The sequence below is a fragment of the Akebia trifoliata genome, unplaced genomic scaffold (assembly GCF_017979445.1).
Source record: "Akebia trifoliata isolate Shusen 1 unplaced genomic scaffold, ASM1797944v1 Contig00767, whole genome shotgun sequence".
In the NCBI taxonomy this organism is placed as follows: domain Eukaryota; kingdom Viridiplantae; phylum Streptophyta; class Magnoliopsida; order Ranunculales; family Lardizabalaceae; genus Akebia; species Akebia trifoliata.
Genome location: NW_028237189.1, coordinates 1 through 18,707, shown reverse-complemented (window position 1 = coordinate 18,707; position 18,707 = coordinate 1). Strand labels below are relative to the sequence as shown.

Sequence of the window (18,707 nt, the reverse complement as noted above, 5' to 3'; positions counted from 1 at the left end):
GTTGAAAGCAAGTTAAAAAATAAAATAAAAATTGAAGATGAAATCTCTAATATATTGGCCAAAACATGAAGGAGGGGGGTGGAATGTCTACCATCCTTATTTTTTTTATTTTTATTTTTTGGTTTTAAGATGATAAGGGCATTTTTAACCTTTTTCTTTAATAATATATTAGAGAAGACCAAGGTCAAGGGTGATTTCATCAAATTTTAAAATACAGGGTATCTCAAACATTCACCCAAAATGTGGAAGGGTATGTCAAAATGAGCCTTATCAGATTAGACTAAAGATAACGTGCTTGGGTTGCACACCTATTGTACGAGATATTAGTTTTCAATAATAATATTTGATTTTAGAGTTGTGATAAAATGACTCGCCAGGTGACATACTGCAATGACTCCATGACGTGGACACACAGTTCCCTCGGGATACATTTTTTATGGGGAAAGTGCTATCGTATATACAGATCTATGGTGCCCAAACTTGTCCACGTCATGGAGTCATTTTAGTATGCCAGCTGGTGAGTCATATTAACAGGACTCTTGATTTTAACCTGGAAGTCATTGTAGCAGTATTCTACGAATCGGATTTTGGGATCGGCCAATCACCTACTAAATCCAATTTAAATCAATTGAGCTGGATCAGATACGCTGAGTCACACCTTGGCAAACTTGTAGATCATAAAGTGTTCATTTTCCTTGGGATCCGTCAGTTTTTGGATGGAAAATGTATCCACGGTCAAGTCAATGATAATTTGGCAGAATTTTGATTAGAAGAGACGATGATTCTATATATCTTTTTGAATATCTTTGATTTAATCATTCAAATTCCTATTATATTATATTCCTAATTGTTCATGTGATTTGATGTCAGGTCTTGAGATTGTTTCTCTGCATGTTGACACTTGTTGGTGAACGACTATCTGACGATTACAGAGATAGATTTTTATTGGAAAGTGTGTTCAACTCTAGGCATGTGGTGACTCTGTTGGTCTACACGTGTCACTATTGTAGTCATTTGGAGCTCTGTTGTGGGTCTTGATATTACGTCTTGGGATGACTTCCATGAATATTACTACACATGCTGGATTTGTATCAGTTTGTGGGATCATATATTTTTCAAGTGTAACTTTTTCTAACAATTATGTGGTGTGACATCACTTCTTGAGATCAGTTTCTAACATACTTTGACACAAGTCAAATGATGTCTATTTAACATCATTTGCGAGGTGACGACAAGTACGAAGGACGCTCATATTAAGTAGAGGTGCAATTTGATTCAGTTCAAACCGAGAATCGAACCAAACTGATAGTTTTGAAGTGGTTTGGTTCTATTTGGAACAAGTTACGATTATGGGATCAAATTTGGTTTGGTTATGGGATCAAACTTGTATAGAATCGAAAGAACTGAATCCTATGCAATATATATATATATATATAATAATGATTATGAATTATTTTTGGAGTTAGGACATAGATTAGTGATCTTTTATGAATAAATTAATGGTTTTTTATGAATAGATTAGTGATCTTTTATGAATAAACTAATGATTTTTTATGAATAGATTTGTGATTTATTGTATGGAATTTTATGTTTGTATTTTCATTAAAAAATATTACTTACAATTTATAGAATATTGGCAATCCTTTGAATCAAATCGACTTTAATTCGATTTGGGTTGGTTTGATTCCAATGGAATTTGGTTCGGTTCTGGTTCTTACCTAATGGAACCGACCTATGTTGGTTCAGTTCTAATTTGACCTCAAACTGAATCAAGTTGCACCCTAATATTAAGAATATAAGTCTTACCTCTAAGGAACATGGCTTTAAATCTCGAATAAATTGAATAACTCGTCCAAGACAACTTGACAAGATCAGACGTCAAAACAAGTTTTAAAACCATGATGTGGAATTAGGATCCATGCTATAAAATTTTGACCTGTTACAGTAATTTTGAAATTTAATCTCGATTGATATTTTAGCTTTTATAATTCATTGTGTCACCATCGAACGTAATGTAAGGATATTTTTGTAATTTGAAACTAATTAACGTAAATTGGCATAAAAAATACTCATCCTTCTCTCATTATAATTATAGATAAAGTAATACAAATGTATTTTTAAAATTTAAAAATATAGAAAATATTAAGCAATGTTGATTAATATCAACAATAATCACTCTTCTCTCTCTCGTTTAATAGTAAATATAGTAAATTCTTAAAAAAATATTTCATCAGCATAGAAGCCATGGCCCAAAGATTTGGTATAAATTCAATAAATCATATTCATTAATTCAATTCTATCCAGAACCACATATTCTCTCATTGAAAATAATTTCTTATCCTCATTAAGATTGCCTAAAGCATTTGTTAATCTCACCCAAATCATTTAGATCTACTAAACCATTTTAATCATTTAAAATTGCTTATATTAAAAACAAAAAGATTAAAACAAAAATGGTCAAACTTATTCAAGCCTTATAAAAAAAAACCCCAATTTTTCATTGAATTAATATGCGGTTATGCACTCTTCGAATAGGAATCCATTTTCTGAAAGATCGTAGCTTTCGTGCTTTGGTGGGTCATTTGAGATCCTTTGAATGACCTATGTTGTGTTGATTGCTTATTGGCACTAGTTTTCTCGAAGCTTCTTCCGCATCTCTCTCATCAAAGGGTGCTATTCGGTAATGTTTGTCTAGCAGACCCCCCCTAACCCGAGCAAACATTCAAATTTTCCTTGATTCAATGTGAAAAACTCATTTGTTTGCCTCCAATTCACTTGTGGCCTAATTTCGACACAGATGATTATAATGGGGTCACCCTTTACCATTCTGTCCTAGAAAAATAATGACAAATTGTTAACACCAGTGACTGATACAAACACACATGTCAGAGTTAACGAGGCATCACAGAAGAAGCAACAAGTGCAAATCACTCTCTTTGATCCAAAAATGACTACTTAACATGAATCTATCTCGTATTCCCAAGCTCTAACTGCTACCATGTCTAAATACAACTCAATGAATAATCGAACACAGTGAGTTGATGAGGGGTCCACCAACCATGTGGTGTAGGGGCCATATCGTTTCGAATCTGAGTAATATAGCTTTAGACTTTAAAGGTAGCTTCATTTCTCAAAATTAAAAACATAAAAGCTCGATAAGTAGAATTCTTCTCATCCACCTACCCACACAGCGTAAAAGCATCAGAATTAGAATTAATTGCATCATTGTCATCATCATCACACACACAAAACTAGGACCTACGAATGCTCCCAACCACCACAAAACTAACGTATTGGGTACAACGGCAGGGGGAGGACTCGCTCACACATGGACTGCTCCGCACCTAAGTGGTTTTTCAATACATGGCCTCAATTACAGATAATGCTTTTGAAGCAATATTTACATTTATTTTAAGTTCAACTGGGTTAGTTGATAATCAGCTAGAATATGTCAAATTGAAGATTTACACGTTCCTTCATGCATATTAGTAATGAAATAAGACAATTGAAGATTAACATGTTAGACATGAAATATGCAAGAAACCAAATTGCAACCCATGCTTTTGTTTGATAAGTATAAATTTATTGCAAGCCAAAAAGAATGTACAAAAGACAGTCGAGATGACCAACTTGAAAACAAGAGAGAAAACTGACTGGAGCACACAGACTCCCACCTAAAAACAAATTCTTCAAAAAAAAAAAATACTCCCTTAAAATCCCAAAATAATTTTCTCAAAAAATAAAAATAAAAATAACAACCCAAGAATGCTCAAGAAAACCTCCTGAGGGGAGGCTTCCAAGAAAATCCACCCAGCAACCCATGCTAGTCAAACTAGACAAGTAAAAACTTAATAATGACCCACGAATTGTATCTGAAACACTTCTGGATTTCTATAATTTGCAGAAGTTATAGGGCGATAACATTTTATTTGCAAGATTGTGTTCCTTTCCAACCAAATCCTCCCAGCAACCCATGCTAGTCAAACTAGACATGTAAAAACTTAGTAATGAGCCATGAATTGTATCTGAAAAACTTCTGAATTTCTATAATTTGCAGAACTTAAAGGGCGATAACACTTTATTTGCAAGATTGTGTTCCTTTTCAACCAAATCCACCCAGCAACCCATGCTAGTCAAACTAGACATGTAAAAACTTAATAATGACCCACAAATTGTATCTGAAAAACTTCTGAATTTCTATAATTTGCAGAACTTATAGGGTGATAACACTTAATTTGCAAGATTGTGCTGAAAGTAGCCTAACATGATGTGGGAACATTGCTTTTAAAGAGATTTCAAGAAGAATTCAAAATGCCAAAATTCCTCCCAGCTGAGGGGGTGATGCAATGCAATCTTGGGCCATTTTTATTATATCAATAAGACCAAGATTATACAGTTCAGTATGATTTAAACAAGTGGTGACCACATTACAGAAAAGTTACAGGTTCATGATGAGCTTAACATATTTGAGGTAATTTTCAACAAGTTTTGACTTTCCTTGTTATTATTCATAAAAGTTAGAGATAATGTGTTTTCTAATTGAGTCGGTAACAGCTTATAGTCAGTTTCCAAATTTAGTTATAGTTAGTACTAGTTTCTAATTTGTAGTAGGTTTAATGAATGTGATGTTGTGAGAAGTCTACGAGTTCAAAGGGTTTTTATTTTTTGGTTTAGGAAAGTCTAGGTTCTAGAGTCCTTAGGAAGCCCAATAAGGTGTAAATTTTTTGTACTTGGCAGCTCTAATGACCACGGAAGATCTTAAATCATAATAATCAAGATTCATGAATAATATAAACTTATTTATGAGCTAAGTGTGAAAGTCACAAAGGATTAAAAAACCTGTGGGGGTAAAGGTGTACCAGACTTATAATAATGACAGCTTGTGAGGGAAAATTACCTCTTAGGCTCAAAGTTAACATGACAAATTAGGCAAGTATAAACAGAATATTTTCCACCGAGCATAGATTAGGGGGACATATGCTCATGTCAAATGGTCTTTCCAACCTAATTCATTGTTCAGAACCCTACCCAAAGCTGCAGATTCTATTCATTCCAATATTTTTTTATTATTAGTATACGATTTTATTAAAAAAAATTGACTCCAATTTTATGCACTCAAAACGTCGAGGCCATGATTACTTTTTTGAAAAGTAAAGAATTCATTGAAGAAAGCAAGGTCGGACAAGATGACCAACCAAGCGCAAGCAAGTACAACAGTTGTAATCTCTTGTAATACAACACGCCCCTTCCCAATTCACTACAAAATCTGCAAACCTTACACCCCTAAGTTCTTTGAATACTTACGACCACAAAAACAATAGCCCTAGAATTGAGAATCCGACGATTTTCCTTCGAAAATGTGCCTATTGCATTACCACCAAAGACCCCAACAGATTGTGAAGTGCGTAATGCTCCATTATTCAATAGCACACAACAGAATGTTACATGTAGTCAGTGTCAAAATTGGGTATTTTGGTTGGACACCGCTTCACCACACACACCAAAAAAAATTATAGTAAAACCTCTTTCACATTCCCATGTCCCTCCAGCATGAACACCAACAGGCAATTTAACGGAGTGATTTTAAAAGTAAAAGAACCTTTGATTTTCTTGTTATTCCTCTTTATTAATCACAGACTGATGGTTTTTACTTTTATTAAGTTCTTAGCTTCTTTTATCAGGACAAAACAACAAGTAAATAGTAACATGGAAGGATTAAAACAATGGGACTATCATATTCAAACATTGGGGATAAGAATTAAATTTGTTCTAAGCAGTAAAAGATTATGGGAAATACCCCGTAAGACATTATCAGAGGGAACCCCAAACTCTGAAAATCAAAGAGAATCAAATATCTAACAACAATAATCAAACCAAATAGAATGATATGAAATAAACTAAAGCAATAAGCATATTCTTTAATTCAAGAGTTGCAAATCAAAATTTTGGGTTCAGCATTCGACAACTACAAAGCTCTAGATTATACTCACAGTTGAACGACTATATTTCGTATCTTTAGCAATGATGGCTCCACGATAAATGTTAAGTAGATTTGGAATTTCATCCATATTCTTAAGAACGTAGAAATCCAAGAACTCCTTCTCAGTGCGTGTAAGTGCCCAAACAATTTTCCTATCTTTCTTAAGCAAAGACTTCGATTTCAAAAGCTTCAAAACCACATACCTTGGTCGAATTCTTGTATCCAACCCATACATAAGAAGCTTTGGATATGATATTATGATCGACGGCTCTAACTTCATAGTGTTCACATAGAAATCCATAGCATTCTTGATCTTCTCCTCTGAAACTCCTATAACAATCGGATCTCTCTTAAAAGCACAAATAACTTCTTCTTCAGAGAACCCCACACTCTTAAACACCTCCAATTTCCTCTCCCAAGTCAATTCGCTCATAGAAAGTTTTACTCGAATAGCATGTAGAAATGAAGGAACTTTCGGTTTGAAGCCCCATTTTTTAAGAGTTTCGACAACAATAACCATCCGACATACCTTTTGCATCAAAGCTCTAGGATGGGTCTTGATCAAATTCGATAAATTAGAAATGGGTACTCCTTGAATGATCAAAAGAGTGATATTTGGTTCCATAGTTCTTTTGAGATCATAAGTTAACAACCATTTCGAACGCCTAATCATTGAAATTACTTCGTTGTTGGTCTTGACGAATGTCATGAGGAAATCAAAACATGGTTTTAAGTGTTTTCTCAAACTTCTACCAAAAATGGTTGGATTAGAGAGTATTAGCTCCGAAAGATTCGAACCCGAGAAGCCCATATCTAAGAGGAACTCAATCTTGGGTTTGAGTTTTTCATCTACTCTAGAGTGGAGGATCTTAGGGAGCTTTGTGATGAGTTCAGCAATGTGGGTATTAGAGAAACCACGAGATTTGAAGAAATTGAGAATAGAGTCGTGTTTGTTTGGATTGTTTTCATCCAGATTTAGCATTTTGGATTTTGAGAGAGCAGTTTGTAGTGGGAGCCCACATGAGTTTATGAGGTATTGAGTTGTGAAGAGATTGGTGGTGGTGTTGGTGAGGTTGTTGTGAATGATTTGAGAGATTTTGGGGTTCCAAGTAAATGGAGTTGAATTAATCTTTTATATAAAATACGAGACATCTTAGGCTCAGAAAATTAAAATTAGGAAACTAAATGAACAAATTTTCTCAATTTCTTTGTTCGAGCTGAGGAAGATTGTTACCTGTCTGAGCTTTGTGATCACATTCTCCACTTTAGAGAGAGAGAGAGAGAGTGTGTGGTGTGTTTTTTTAGGATGGGATTGAAGAGTACGAGAGAGCAGCTGTAAGAAAGAAGTTTTAGGTGAGACTCGTCCCCATGTTTTGGAACCGATGACATCAATTCCTTGACATCGGTCTTACTTTATTGACTAAAAAATGACCTGAATATCCTTTTGACCTTATCATCAACTTATAGAAGAAATCTACGGTGACAACTTAGGGGTGGCAATCTTAACAAGGTTGAACACGATTCGAAAATGACACGAAATTATTAAATAGGTTGTGTTTAGGTTAGGGATGTCCATTTGCTTAACTCAATGTAACATGTTTAATCATTGTGTTATTAACATGTCGTTTTAAATTAGGTTAACATATGAAGTATCTCATCTATCAACAATTATTTTAGGATATTTTATGAGAGTTATTATTGCCTCACCAACTTTTACTAATGGTACACCAATCCATATGTAATTCATAAAGAATTGCACACGATTGGTGCAATATTAGTAAAAGTTGGTGTGGTAATAGTAATTATCTATTTTAATTAGTCTTTTTTTATTAGATTTTTTATAAAATATAAAATATATTTTAAGATATTTTTTTAATAATTAAAGATTGAGATTTTAGTTTTGGAAAGAAAAACACTTTCCTAGCTAGATTGTTTTATCTTGTGGCATTCAAAAACATGAGCCAATGCTACAATGATATACAAGACAAAATTTTAAGAATTTTGATTTTGATTTTTTTTCAAAAATACTTAATTTATGTTGGACGATATTTATTTATTGGTTGTGTGACTTTATTTTTTGTAATGGTATTTTATTTTTGGTGGAGGAAATGAAATTTATTCTTCGACTTAAGATTATAACTTTATCGAACGGGTTACACGGGTGGGTCAAGTCACCTATTTAATAAATGTGTCAAGTTTTGATTTAAGTTTTTGACACTATTATTAAATGGGTCGAGATTGGGTAGGGTAAATTTTCAGACATTTACCTCAACACGACATGACTTGACCCATTGCCACCTCTAGTCACAATGAGTCTGGAGAAATCCTTTGTAACTGATTATTCGTGTAGCTCTTTGTACCTATTATCAATGGTTGAGGGTATGCCACATCATCAAGACAGTTACATCTAATGGTTTAAATTTAGGAGTTCAAGGACCGTCCATTTTCAAATACTTGATCTGAGGAAAAAAAATCAAAATTTTTTGTATATATATATATATATATATTTTCAAATTTGACCTATTACACGAGTAAAAGTGAACTGAGTTGTTATTTTTCTTCAATGTGATGTTTTATGGACTTGTAAAACAAGAGGGGATAAAATACCTAAATTGAAGATGAGGGGATAAAATTTTACCTTAAAAGTTGAAGGTGATGAGTTCCAAAGGTAAGATTGAAGATGATGGCATTTCGATCATTTTACATTAGTCTCATATGAAAAATCAAACTCAAGGCTAGAAACAGGGTTAGTTACTATATCATAAGTTTAGGGTATTTTATATTATAATGTTGTGGTATTATAATATTTGAGATCCCCTTAAGGCTTGAACCATTGTTGTTTGATAGGTTAATTAAAATGACCTTGAAGCCCACATCTTCATCCTATAATAAAAAACCTTTGATTTTTCTTTTCAAAATTAGTCATCGATAATTCTTTAAAATTAAATATTATTAATATTAAGATTCTACTTATCTCATCATTTTGAAAGCGCAAGGGATATCTCAAATATTCACCAAAACATTAAGGGGTTATGCCGAAATCACCCTATAAATGTGAGTATGATTCTCTAATGAGAAAATTATTTGATAGACCTTGTTGGAGGGATGTATTTCTAAATGTACCCCGAGTTTTGTGACACTAATGTATTTTAACGACTTAGTAAAATCTTTCTTCCTTAATACTGCTTGCCCTGATAAAATAGGGAGCTCAAATTAATGAGATTGATATTCAAAGCATTGAGATCAACAAATCAAATTATACATTTTAACGATTTAAATTATTAATCTCCACAATTCATGTTCAAACATCAAGGTCAATCTCAAAAATTTGAACGTTGATCTTGAGGATCATGTACAACTGTATAGAGATCTCGACGAGTGTAAAATGTTAATTTCAATTATTTAAATTCTTGATCTCGATAATTTGAATCATCAATCTCAGCAATTGAAATGGAGTCAGGTGCATAAGAAAGAAACATGGACATTTAGCATAAAATTTCCATAGATTTATAGAAATGGTAAAAAGGGCCTTTTTTTTTTTTAAATACTCAAAATAGGGTTATTACAGAATGGTATATCCGTACCCCTCGGGATACACAACTACACTTTCCCATAAAAAGTATATCCCGAGGGAACCATGTATCCCGAGGTGTACAGATCTGCGGCTCCTTTAGAGTAGTGATAATCTGACTATGCCACGTGGCACACTCAATCGACTCTTTTGACATGACAAGTTCGAAAATCGTAGATGTGTACGCCTTGAGATACAAAATTGCACTTTCCCATAAATTTTTTTTAGTTATAGTCAGTTTCCAAATTTAGTTATAGTTAGTACTAGTTTCTAATTTGTAGTAGATTAAATGAATGCGATGTCGTGAGAAGTCTACGAGTTTAAAGGGTTTTTATTTTTTGGTTTAGGAAAGTCTAGGTTCTAGAGTCCATAGGACTCAATAAGGTGTAAATTTTTTTGTTCTTGGCAGCTCTCATGACGACGGAAGATCTTGTGGGCATCAAAATTTTAAAGAGGCCCTCATAAATTTTATAAGTCAAAATAAAGTCCTTAACCTCACAGTTAGGCCCACAAGTCTAAATTGGGGATCTATTAATCGGGACGGCCTTCATATGTTTGGGTTTGGATCTTCGTAGATAAAGCCTATGATCTAAACTAAATCAAGTGATTCATATTAAATATTGGGCTTTATACATAAATAAATGAGTTTGGCCCAATAATAATCCATAAAATCCTTAATGGGATTTGGACAAATTTAGCCTTTTAAATAAATCAATTAAACCTCTTTAAATTGGGGGTATAATTGGAAAGCTAAATGACTTTTAAGTCTATAAATACAAGAGCCTCTCTCATTGAGAGGGGATCTGGATCACTTTCTCTCAGAAGACAGAATCTCTCCCTCTAGAGAAGAAGAAGCTCTCAAGCCCTCCTCCAGAGACAAAGCAAAAGTTCTTCAGAGATCTGAACTCCGACTAAAGAGAATATCAAGCATAAAGCCCTTCTCTGGAAGCCAAGAAAACTTTCTCAGTCGATAAAGCGCGAAGCCCGGAGAGAAGAAAATCTACAGAAGCCCCTACAGAAGATCAAGCACAAAGCAAAGCCACCATCCAAGCAACCTTCTCAGCAGATAAAACGCGAAGCACGGAGAGAAGAAAAGCTACATACATCGTCACTATTTTTTTGTACTTGACTGTTAATCAGAGGAAATACTGAGATCTGTATCCACTTTTCATCAAAAATCAATAAAATCATTTGTGATCTTGTTTTACGGATCTCGAGGTAGATCCGTTGAAATTTATTGTCGACAAATTTCTAGCACGCTCGGTGGGACGATCTCAACCTCTCATATTTTAGTCAACTGCAAGAACCTCACCTAAAGCATCGATGGCATCTCGCAACGTCAACGCTATCGCATCTGCCTTTACTGAGAAATGTAAGAAAATCCTTTCTTCCAATCTTGAATCTGATCAGGTTATTAGTCGCGATCATCATGTGACATGAACAATGACAAAGACTGGTGGAATCAAGCTAATGGGGCCTCTCCAGCATCACTCCAAGAAACGTGCCACAAAAACGGCACTTACCACGAAAGAATCGTGGGCAGACGTGGTAGAAGACGACTCATCAGATTCTGGATCAGATTCGAAGTCAAACAAGGGATCGTCTAGATCTTTATCGATTACTTCTCTGTCACAAACTCACACATCCATCAGAGCAGTGATGACAGCTAGAGCGCTAACGATGGAGGAACAAGTTGCTCAGATGGCAGACACCATCAACAAGTTAACAAAAGTAATAGAAGACAAAGACATTCAGATCGCAACCCTTGTTAGTCGTTTAGAGCATAAAGACAAAGAGAATAAATCAAATGCTGGACCTTCGCATCCTTTAAAATTCACTCCTGAAGCGTACACGACTCCGCGTGAAGAAGAACGAGAAGACTATGCTGGCTAACGTAAAGCTACGCGAGACCCACACAGGGGTCTATTGCCTCACTTTCCGTTCAACAGTTACAAGCAATGATTACTGACACCATTCGTGCTCAGTATAGGGGCATGCCATAGTCCTCATTGGTCTACTCCAAACCTTACACTCAACGCATCGAACAAATGTGTCTTCCAGCAGGATATCAACCACCAAAATTCCAACAGTTCGAAGGAAAAGACAATCCAAAACAGCATATTGCCCACTTCATCGAAACTTGCAACAACGCCGGTACATTCGGAGACTTCATGGTGAAATAATTTGTTCGCTCCCTCCGCGGCAATGCGTTTGATTGGTATACTGATTTGGAACCCAACTCAATAGACAGTTGGGATCAACTTGAAAGAGTGTTCCTCGGCCGCTTCTACAGCACTAGAAGAATAGTGAGTATGGTGGAGCTCGCCGCTGTCAAACAAAGGAAGGATGAGCCAATTATCAAGTACATCGAGAGATGGAGAAATCTTTCTCTCAATTGTATGGATCGACTTTCTCAATCTTCTGCTATTATGTGTTCAAGGGATGCACTGACAACTCCTTTACATCTTAAAAGGAATCAAGCCACACCTTTTCGAAGAGCTAGCTACTCGAGCCCACGACATGGAACAAAGTATAGTTGTGTATCAGACTCCACACCACAGCGAGGCTCGAAGACAGGAAAAGAAGGATGGCAAGTCCTTCAAAACTAAAGAAGTCTTGTCTACCACCACCAGCAAACCTGTCAAGATTACAGGTAAAAGAAGAGAAGATCAGCCGTGAGCTGATTCAACACAAGAAAAATGAAAAGCTTGGAAAACTCTCAAAGAGCTTGAGGCAAAAGAATACCCTTTTCCTGATGCTGATGTCTTGGGCATATTCGAAGAGCTGTTGAAATTAAATATCATTGAACTGCCAGTGCCCAAATGACCCGAGGAAGCAGGTCGCGACAATGATCCGAAATATTGTCACTATATAGGGTGATTAGTCACCCGATTGAAAAATGCTTCGTCTTCAAAGAGAAGTTTATGGATTTGGCACGTCAAGGGAAAATTGAACTTGACTGTGTCGAAAATGTTGCTACTTCCAACATGACCTCTGTCACTTTTGGATCTTTTGATCCAATACTCTTGACAAGTCAGTATGTGTAGACACCCCATTTTTGCATCCGCCTGATTAATCAACGCGTCAACCCGATCGCAATGATTCCCAATGATGGATGTTATTTCTATTGCTTTATTTTGTTACCAGATGTGTTTCAGAAATCCGGATGAGGTATCTCGAATTGACAAAACCTTAGAAACCACGCTACGCTAGGAAAATACGACCCTAGAAACATAGAAATCATCATCTTGCAAACCAAAAAGAAGCTTCACGATAAAAATCACTAAAAATTGACCAAAGTACCAAAATACCCCTAACCTCAAAACAACGTTAGAGCCTACGTTACGCTTAGGAAAACCCATTCGAACATATAAAATGATAAATTGGAACCAAATAAATCATTTCACCAATTTTAACAAAATTTGATAAAATTACGAAAATGCCCCTCATAAAGTTCACAATCATTTCACATAAAAATTTTCATAAATGACACAAACCAACATTCTCATTGAATTCCTTACGAAAATCCGATTCTAAAACATCCTAGAACATTAAAACCCGACTTGAAACGTGAAAAGTCCTCTCCGGGGGTAAAACGGTAATTTCACAATTTTCATAATTAAAAAATTCGAAATTAATAAATAAAATATTAAATAATTAAAGTGAAACATTGATGAAATTAATAAAAAAATTTGAACCTAAAAAATCGATCAATCGGACTTTCAGGCAAAATTGTTGAGGGTTCGTGAGATATTTATTTAAGGACCCCTCCATTTGGGGGTCCAAAGAATTAAAGAAATAATGGAAGGGGGTTCTCCAAAAATTAAAAGTAAATCAAGCAAGACTGAAGTCAAGGTATTAAAGTCAATTAAGTGAGACTGAAGTCAAAATTAAAGTCAATTAAGCAAGATTGAAGTCAAGATATTAAAGGTCAATCAATTAAGACTAAAGTCAAAACATTAAAAGTCAATCAAATAAGACCAAAAGTCATAATAGAATTCTAATTAAATAATAACTCTATCTGATAGAGTTCTAACTTAAAAACAATTCTACCTAAAACAATTCTAATTAAAACACAATTCTACCTAAAATAAGTTTAGCTAAAACACAACTCTAATTAAAAGATCTCTAATTAAACACTAACTCTATCCAAATCAACCCCTAAAAACATCGATAAATAGAGGTGCTCACACCCTATTTTCGTATCAAATCATAAACCCTAAGAGAAGTAGGTCTAGAAGCCCCCTAGCCTCCCATAAACCCTAGTTTTGGAGCCCCAACTCCTTACCTAACATCCCCCCTTCAATTTTAGTTTAGAAAACCCCTAAAATCCCTTCAAAAACACCCCTAAATCTGCAACAAACTTGAAGAGTTCAAATTCAGAAATAAAGAGATACCTTGATCTAGGAGATCCGAAGTCAAATCCGGAGACAGAATGAAGCAAGGGAGTACAGTACAAGGAATTTTTTTTGTCAGATCTGAGGGAGCAAAATCCTTGCTATCGGAAAGGTATGTATTTTTTTATATTTATTTTTATCTAGGTTTTAGCAATGTAATTTACTTGGGAAGTTAGTAGAGACCGGCTTTGGCCGGGCGGGGTTGGTGCCTAACACCTTCCAACCCCGTAACTTGATCCCCGAATTCAGATTTTTTATGGTAGATTAGTTCTTTTTATCCAGGTTAGAGTCAGTTTGGTTCCTAGACCACAATAACTAGGTGGCGACTCCCAAACCTCAAGGGTCAAAAGCGGATCCGCGCACCCCGCGGATCGAGGGCGCTTTCAGTGGCGACTCCGCTGGGGACTATTGAGGATCAAACTTGAAAAACCCCAAGTATGGGAGCATTGCCAAGATGACCTAGTTTTTTTTTATTTAGTTGGATTTAATTTATTTATTTTTTCTCTTTATTTATTTTTTTATCTTGACTGTAGATGATTTTGGGTATTGCATTTTTTTTCCAATTAAGGATCACTTTTTGATGACTCATAAATAATGAAAGATTCAAATTAACCTATGAAAATGATGGAATGATGGAGGTTGGACAGAAATATTAAAACTTTTTTGGAGAATATTTTAGCGAGAATTAAGTATGGGAGCCTTTTAATAAAATATAGATCTCGTCAAGTAGATTAATTTAGAATCTGAGTTCGCTCAATTTCGTTATCGGAAGCCTTAGATATCATCGATGCAAGTTCAATCTGTAAATTTGGAATTATTTCTGAATGAAAGTTGGGACAGCAAAGTTAAAACTTTTTTACAGAATATTCTAGTGAGAATTAAGTCTGGGAACCTATTAATAAAAAGTAGATCTCGTCGAGTAGATTAATTTAGAATCTAAGTTCACTCAATTTCGTTATCGGAAGCCTTAGATATCATCGATGCAAGTTCAATCTGTAAATCTGGAATTATTTCTGAATGAAAGTTGGGACAGCAACGTTAAAACTTTTTTACAGAATATTCTAGTAAGAATTAAGTCTGGGAACCTATTAATAAAATGTAGATCTCGTCGAGTAGATTAATTTAGAATCTGAGTTCACTCAATTTCATTATCGGAAGCCTTAGATATCATCGATACAAGTTCAATCTGTAAATCTGGAATTATTTCTGAATGAAAGTTGGGACAGCAACGTTAAAATTTTTTTACAGAACATTCTGGTGAGAATTAAGTCTAGGCACCTTTAATAAAATGTAGATCTCATCGAGTAGATTAATTTAGAACTTGAGTTCACTCGATTTCGTTACCGGAAGCCTTAGATATCATCGATGCAAGTTCAGATTGTATTTTCCTAATTTACAGAAATTCTGAATTTATCTAATGTTGGCACAATTAATGTTCTTGAGAGTGAGCTCATCTCAACCATTGTCATTCTATCATCAATGTAACACCTATTAGAATCTCGATTTATTTTGGATCACCCAAAAGTGATCATTGATTGGACCTTAAAAATTATAAAAATTCTGCCTATTGCAATGTTTGTTTGATCATTATCATATGCCATATTTATTGATTAATTTACCATGATCTTGCTTGAAATACATGATTGATGTTAATCGTAATGTTAATGTGCTTATGTGATGGGAATAATGTGATCTTAATTGAATATTCATATGATATGAATGATTTTGGTTTTGATTAAATGTATGATTGGTTTGATTGGATCTATGGGCCCATTTGTTTGAAAAAGGTCCCGGGCACACCCCACCCTGTTTTGCACACACCACATGCACGTTTGCTGTTTTACTCACTTACACGTCCCATTTAGCCAACGTGGCACTAGTGCGTGGCCCGATCTCTTTGGAGATGCGATGTCATTCATGAAAATCACAACTCCAGTCACGTACCTTAGGGTATATCAAACTGGGGCATCAATACCGTCTGATCAGGTGATTCTGAGAGATATATTGATGCACCCAGGCTGGAGCGACCTGAGCCTTTTACCTATTGTGAGCCATACAGTCACATGTCCCGATTGCCAACGTAGTACTAGTACGTGGTCGGTCCTCTCGTGGGATGCCAAACCATTTATGAAAGCTACAATTCTTGACTCGTACCCATAGGTATATAAAAGATAATCCAAGTATATCAATTGCACTTCTTGGTGAAAACCGGTGCCTAAGCAAGATCTTGCCCCGATGTACCCTACTGTACGAGGGGGATAGACTACGTCTATTCTAGACGAGAGGTATTTAAATGGGCCCTTGCTCAGCATTGTGCGCCACCTCTCAACTGAAGATCACACTGGCTTTTTGACTTCAGAGAATTGAGTTGAGGTTTTAGATTATCACCTATACGGTATATCAAACCAAGTCACCACGTATCGAGAGGTATATAGGTGTACTTGGGCAATGGTGGCTAGATAAAAATGCATTGCACGTAGTAAACCTAGAGTCTAGAAGCCTTCCTATAGGTCACGACCCGAATTGACTATGGGTGTTCCTGGGTTGCTTTATTCAATCCAACCAACAGGTAGGTGGGCAGACTGATCCAGAATAATCAAACAAAACCCGCAATATCGGTCCTACCCAATCGGTGAAATGTACTGATTAACTTGAACCACTTAAACCAGTTGACCCAATGGACAAGTGGATCAAACTGATCAATACCAAATCAGTTGGACTAATTGGTTTCACTTTTAAAGATCCAGACCACTTTATATAGAAAGATTCGATTTTAGGACCAAATTAATTTGTCTGATCAAAGGTTCAATCCCAATCAGGGGTAGACCCGTGCCTAATCTTTCTCAGTTTCTTGATCACCATAGACTTATAGTGCATTTGAATTCGATATTTCCCATCGAACTTGGACTATTCTATATCGAAACTTTAATCACGTGGTTAAGAGTCAAACCTTTAGAGTCAATGGTTAACCTTGGTTTACTTCCAATCGGGTGATAATTGGTCCCAAATATTTTAAATCCTCATCTATGTCATTTTGGGCCCGTCAAAAGAGTCGTCTAGTCAAAGTACCAGTGTTAAGTTCAAGTAGTCCATCCACCCAAAAGGACCTTCTCTCTTTGTAGATAATTGTCCCTGAGTTTTCTTTGAGTTTCAATCCAATTTTTGTCATTCTTTAAATCCAGTAGTCGAGTTTGTCAATCAATGTTTTTCAATTCCAATAAAATATAGAAGCTTCTGATTATCATACGTGTAATAATGATTTGAGCATAATATCTAACATGAGGATTGACTTAGAGCTCACTAATCAAACTTAATAAATATTGGAATTAAAGAGTACACTTAAGAAGTGCAAATGGGTACTACATTTTCCTTAGCAGAACATGAGAAGAATAATAAATTTACTTGAGAAATTCAACAACGTTCCTGCATGGTCTCGTGAGAATACATGGATGGATTGCACCAAAATAGATCAAATCCTAAAGTTGAGGGTGAACTTCAAAATCAAAGATTATCAAGAGTGATGTAGTGAAACCATCAACTAAGGTGTTAAGATCTACAATAAAGGATTCATCATATTTTTCACTTAAGAAAGAAGAGTTCTCATTCGCGAAAGAATATAAGATTTTTTCGAAGTTTGGAAAAGGTTGAACGAGTCAACGTCAAATAAAAAGAAGTCAATCACACTCAACTTTGTAAAAGAAGACTGAAGATTTCTCTTTATCAGAAAAAGACTGAAGATTATTCATTCTTAGAAGAAGATTGAAAATTACTCATTTTCAGAAAGAAGACCTTGCTTGACAGAGCAATCAAAATATCGAATTCCTGAAACTTTGACCAAGTCAAGCAGCATTCACCAAAGGAGGTCTTCTTTGGTCGAATCATTTTCCTGTCTTACCAAGAAAAAGAAAATCTTCTTTAGCCCCTTGCAGCCTCTAAAAAAATTAAATAGCCTATTTCTTTCTAAACCACACCAACCAACCTTGGGAGGGAATCTTATTATGAACTACGTTTTGACCTGATCCTAAAAGAAAAAAAAGAAATATTTGGGGTATGTAGGCAACCTGAGAAGTTACTTCAGGCCCGATCATTAAAAGAAAAATGTATTCTCTTAAGGAAAGTGTCATCCAAAAGAAAAATCTACTATTGAAATGTTCAAAAGAAAAGAATGCCAAACTAAGGGCATTAGAAAAAAGAATCAAAAGAATTGATAAAAAGAAAATAATGCCAAACTAGGGGCATTTAGAAAAAAAATCAAAATAATTGATAGAAAAGAGAGAATATCAAACTAGGGGCATTTTGGGAAGTTGAGCCTTATATCTTTTCTTTCTAAACCATATCCTAAGCCCACCTATTAAGTCCTCCTGAAGGCTAATTGACTCGGTTAAGGTGCAGGGAACTGAGAAGTTGTCGAGTTGGTTATACAAGATCATCAAGAAAAAAAGAGAAGCCCGCTAAGTCGAAAACCTGAAAAGGCGGCTTAGGCAAAATTTAGGGCATAACCATAAAAAAGAAAGCCTCCTAGGTTGAAAACCTGAAAATGCGACCTAGGAAAAATCAAGGCATCATTAGAAAAAGAAAAACAAAGCCCGCTAGATTGAAAACCTAAACAGGCGATCTAGGCAAAAATTAGGGCATCATCAAATGGGAGGAAAGGTCCCGTCAAGAAGAAAAATTCAGAAGGAAGCTTGTGCAGAAACTGCAGAACCATTCAAGCTACGATATTTGTCTTTTAGCCAAGAGCTCACATCCGACAAATACA

The 18,707-nt window shown here is 35.3% G+C and overlaps 1 protein-coding gene across 1 annotated transcript; it reads right to left on the bottom strand.

The window, feature by feature from the left end:
- Positions 1 to 5,831: 5,831 nt before the first annotated feature.
- Positions 5,832 to 7,241, bottom strand: LOC147381082 (transcription termination factor MTERF8, chloroplastic-like). The gene has a single exon (XM_086430865.1). The coding sequence runs from the start codon at positions 6,960 to 6,962 to the stop codon at positions 5,976 to 5,978; it is 987 nt and encodes a 328-aa protein (XP_086286991.1). The 5' UTR covers positions 6,963 to 7,241; the 3' UTR covers positions 5,832 to 5,975.
- Positions 7,242 to 18,707: the final 11,466 nt, after the last annotated feature.